We start from the raw sequence: 5273 nt of genomic DNA, 5'->3' as shown, positions 1-5273 counted from the left end.
AAATTTTTTTTCAGAATCGGAATCTCCATAGCCTAAAACGTGGGATTCCGTAAAAAAACAAAATTTAAAAGGGGGGGGGGTATACCCAGATTACATATACTCCATCTCCACCAAAAAAAAAACTTAGAAGCGATTCTCTCCCTTCAACTACACACACGCACGCTTTCTCTCTCTCTCCGTTTTTCTCTATCTGCCATTAAGTAGCATTCTCCAGCAAACAGAACACATGTATAAAAGACTAATTATCGAAAAATTAAAGCAATCTCCCACTTTAGGAAAAAAAATATACATGAAATCAGAAACCAACAGGAAATACAACACTTTGACATCGTCATTTAACGTCCATGCTCCGTGCTGGCATGGGTTGGACAGTTTGATAGGATCTAGTGGGTCTAAAGACTGCATTGTGCTTCAATGTCTGATTTGGCAGGGTTTCTACAGCTGGATGCCCTTCTTAATGTCAATCACAGGCGTAGGAGTGGCTGTGTGGTAAGTAGCTTGCTTACAAATCACATGGTTCCGGGTTCAGTCCCACTGCGTGACACCTTGGGCAAGTGTCTTCTACTATAGCCCCGGGCCGACCAAAGACTTATGAGAGGATTTCGTAGATGGAAACTGAAAGAAGCCCGTCGTATATATGTATATATACATATGTATATGTATGTGTGTGTGTGCTTGTGTGTCTGTGTTTGTCCCCTGCCCAACATTGCTTGACAACAGTACAAACCCCTGGTAGACAAAATATCTTCAATCAACAACTTCACAATATTGTATGTTGTGAGACATCTATAATAATAATAATAATAATAATAATAATAATAATAATAATAATAATCATCCTTTCTACTATAGGCATAAGGCCTGGAATTTTGGAAGAAGGGACTAGTTGATTACATCAACCCCAGTGTTTCACTGGTACTTAATTTATCGAACCTGAAAGGATGAAAGGCAAAGTCGACCTCGGCGGAATTTGAACTCTACCGCTAAGCATTTTGCCCGGCATGCAAACGTTTCTGCCAGCTCGCCACCACCACCACCACCACCACCACCACAACAACAACAACAACAACAACAACAACAACAACAATAATAATAATGATAATAATAATGATACACAGACTGTTGTTACAGAATTCTTCGTAATGTATGAGCCAGGGGAGAGAGACAGAATGAATCCCTGCTGAATGGAAACAGTGGTAGCGCTCTTCACAGCTTACATCTGAAAGGTAAGTTTGGAGGAATAATAATAATAAAAATAATAATAATAATAATAATAATAATGATAATGATGATAATAATAATAATAATAATAATAATAATAATAATAATAATAATAATAATAATAATAATAATAATAACAATGATATTGTGATGGCACCTGTGCCCAGTTGACATGAGCATACCTTACAACCATAATATCTCAGCAAAAGAACTCGATAAGCTCAGAAAATATAAAGATTGAAATTGAAAAAAAAAAAAGAAGAAAAATGTGGCATCTCAAGATGGTTACAATACCAGTGACTGCAGGAAGCACTTGGAACGACCAAAAAAGGAACACAGACACACATATACGACAGGCTTCTTTCAGTTTCCGTTTACCAAATCCACTAACAAGGCTTTGGTTGGCCTGAGGCTATAGTAGAAGAGGACACTTGCTCAAGGTGCCATGCAGTGGGACTGAACCCGGAACCATGTGGTTGGTAAACAAGCTACTTACCACACAGCCACTCCTGCGCCTATGTATGTATAATATATATATATATATATATATATATACACACACACATAGATCATGATATATACACACATACAAACATACATAGACCCACATACATAACATGCATAAAACGTGCACACAAACACAGAAACAGAAATATACATACCAACATACATATATATGTACCATATACACACCTACACTCACACGCATATGTGCACACATGCAAACACACACACCCACACGTCTGTAGCAGCTCTTCTGCTCCACCTACAGAAGTGTTTTGTGCCTCCACATTTGTTAAAGATTATCCTAAATTCTTTTGAAGAACACACAGCAGCAACAACAAACAATAGGCACTGGTGCCACCACCACCACCACCGCCGCCACGAAAGACTCTAAGCCTTATAGTTTCTCTGGAGATTAATTGTAGTGTGAAATATGAAATAGATGGTGTGTAGTCCTCTTCTTCACTTCATCTGCCACCGCCTGCTCCACCTTCCCATCAGCATCAGCATCATCATCATCATCATCTCTGCCATCGTCACCATTCCATACCACCACTATCAATGTGAATGGCCGTCGTCATCATCACCATCGTCGTCATCACCACCACCACCACTGATAGCAACCTGAACGCCATCATCATCATCGTCACTGTTGTCATCGTCGTCATCATCATCATCATTATCACCACTACCACCACCACCACCACCGATAACTACCTGAATGCCATCATCATCATCATCATCACTGTTGTCGTCATCGTCGTCATCATCGTCGTCATCATCATCATCATCATCATCATCACCAATAGCATCCCCCTCATTACTGACACCACCCTTACCCACCCTAATACCATCATCATTATCCTTCTGGACCACCACCACCACCACCAGTAACTTCAACAAATGCAATAACAACGTAAGGGGGCTCTGTGCAGTCGCTCAACCTGCTAGAAAGGGCAGCCAAATATCACTGAAATCCTATTTTAGTGTGTCGGTTGTGGGTGGAATATGTATAGTTGTAATAAGGTTTTGTCTGCTGGATCGTGGCCGACCTGGGGTTAAACAAACAATACCAGCATCGATGTTGTATGGGAGAGGGAGAGAGAGAGAGAGAGAGAGAGAGAGAGAGAGAGAGAGAGAGAGAGAGAGAAAAGAAGGGAGGAGGAGTAGCTCACAGAGAGTAGGTGGCAGGAGCACCGTATAAATGACCAATGTTTTAGTTGTCGTGCAGAAACTTAAAATCTGCGAAAGAAGGAAGAAGGATTTTTAAGAACAACGCCAATGTCTTTCACCATTTTTTTTTTAAAAGACACCAGCATGTATCTCAGCTGCTTAGCAAAGCCAAATGCACACACACACACATACATGCATACACATGCACATGCACAGATACAAGCAGCATAAAACACACACACACACGCACACATATGTGCATGTACACACACAGACACACACATATGCATGTACACACACAGACACATCTATATACACACACAGATACATATACAAACACACACACACACACACACACATATATATATATACATATACATGCATATACAAACAGACACACATATATACACACCTACACACACACACACATATACACCTACACACACACACACATATATATATACATATGTATATATATATATATATATATATATTTACACACATACATATACACACATATACATACACCCACAAATATATACACACACACGCATATATATATATATACACACACATGCATATACAATCACACACATATATACACACCTACACACACACATATATATATACACACCTACATATATATATATATACACACACACACACTCACAAACCACAAAGCGATTGTTGTGTCACCATAGATGATTGCGACATCTTTTGTGATTGAACGAGGACAAGTGGAAAGGGAGAAGGACAAGGAGGAGGAGGAGGAGGTAAAAATGACACAGCTGCTACCACTACCACCACCACCACCACAATCACAATCACCACTGTCACTACCACCACCACTGCTGCTGCCTTGCTGCAGTCTACAGCCAAGAACCAAGGCAACTTCTGTTTGGAAATTCTTTCCAACGTGACAAGAGATCATTGAAAAGAGTTGTTTACCTAATTACTCATTAAAACAACCATTCGTATTCCTCAACGACCAATGTCTCCATGTACTTTAGCAGTTCTTCGAAACAGTTTTAGCTTTTGTTGCCAATGTAATTAAGATGGAGTTATGGAAATACAACAGACACGACCACTCAACCTGGGTTTTTTTTGCACATTATTATGCCTCATGGACTCAACTAAGCCTTCTAGAAATAGCAGCCAAATATCTCTCACTTTCATCATCATCATTTAACGTCCGCTTTCCATGCTAGAGAGTAGTGGGTGCTTTTACGTGTCACCCGCACGAAGGCCAGTCAGGCGGTACTGGCAACGGCCACGCTCAAAATGGTGCATCTTATGTGCCACCCGCACAAGAGCCAGTCCAGGGGCACTGGCAACGATCTCACTTGGCTTGCCGGGTCTTTGGTCAAGAAAACAAATAGCACTCTATATATATCATCATCATCATCATCGTCGTCGTCGTCGTCAATTAATGTCTGTTGTCCATGCTGGCAGGGGTTGGACAGTTTGACCAGGGCCGGCAAGCCTGGAAGGCTGCCCCAGACTCCTGTCCGATTAGGCATGGTTTCTATAGCCGGATACCCTTCCTAATGCCAACCACTCTGAGAGCGTAATTAATGGGTGCTTATTGTGCCACCAGCAGCATGGGTGCCAATTTGTGCGACACCAGTGTCCACCACGGCTGTGATTTTACTTGGCTTCAGGGGTCTTCTTCTCAAGCCCGATGTAATACCAAGGGCCTCAGTCATTGTCTAGGAGCACTTCATGTGCCACCAGCATCAGCCACTTTGCCTTCGTGAAGCCCAATGCTTCAAAGGTGCTTTTTACGAGCCACTGGCACATGTGCCAGTTACGTGACACCAGCAGCATATATATATATATATATATATATATTGCGCTTGGTTCTCCTGGCTTCGCCTCACATTTTGTCTGGCTGTGTGGTTTAAAAGCTAGATATATAGATATATGATGATAATGATGATGGCACGGTGCAATTTGGGAGAGATTTAGCTGGCATTTCTCGTAGACTATGTCACTACAAAGGGGGTTCCTTGTTAGCTTGGTGGCAGGGGGAAGAGGGCGGTGTATAAATCTATTGTTTTGCTATGACAAAAACATCTGCAATGTCTATAAGTGGCCAAACGTTCAACAGAATGCACCATCGGCTGGTTAATTGGTTGCAGACAATGAGTCTGGCAAACAGCATGGGGGCAACGACATATGCATACGTGCTGTACGACGATTCTTTATACGCATTTATATTTATACACACAACAAATAGAGAGAACAACAAAAACAACATCCTGAAAATATTACAGATATGTAAGCATACACTATATGCACACACACACACATATATATACATATATTTATATATATACATATATTTATATATATACATATATTTATATATATAT

The 5273-nt window shown here is 40.8% G+C and overlaps 1 protein-coding gene across 2 annotated transcripts in view; it reads right to left on the bottom strand.

The window, feature by feature from the left end:
* LOC106876354 (nucleoporin 88) overlaps positions 1-5273 on the bottom strand; it is a 70335-nt gene that overhangs the window by 11748 nt on the left and 53314 nt on the right. The window contains exon 7 of one of the 2 annotated variants that reach the window (XM_014924853.2): positions 1115-1219. In XM_014924853.2, coding sequence (XP_014780339.1) covers positions 1115-1219 — 105 coding nt within the window. The remainder of the gene's footprint in view (positions 1-1114; positions 1220-5273) is intronic. The other variant, XM_014924854.1, reaches the window with a different exon arrangement.

Source organism: Octopus bimaculoides, chromosome 30 (genome assembly GCF_001194135.2).
Source record: "Octopus bimaculoides isolate UCB-OBI-ISO-001 chromosome 30, ASM119413v2, whole genome shotgun sequence".
Taxonomy (NCBI): Eukaryota; Metazoa; Mollusca; class Cephalopoda; order Octopoda; family Octopodidae; genus Octopus; species Octopus bimaculoides.
This window is presented reverse-complemented; position numbering and strand designations above follow the sequence as displayed.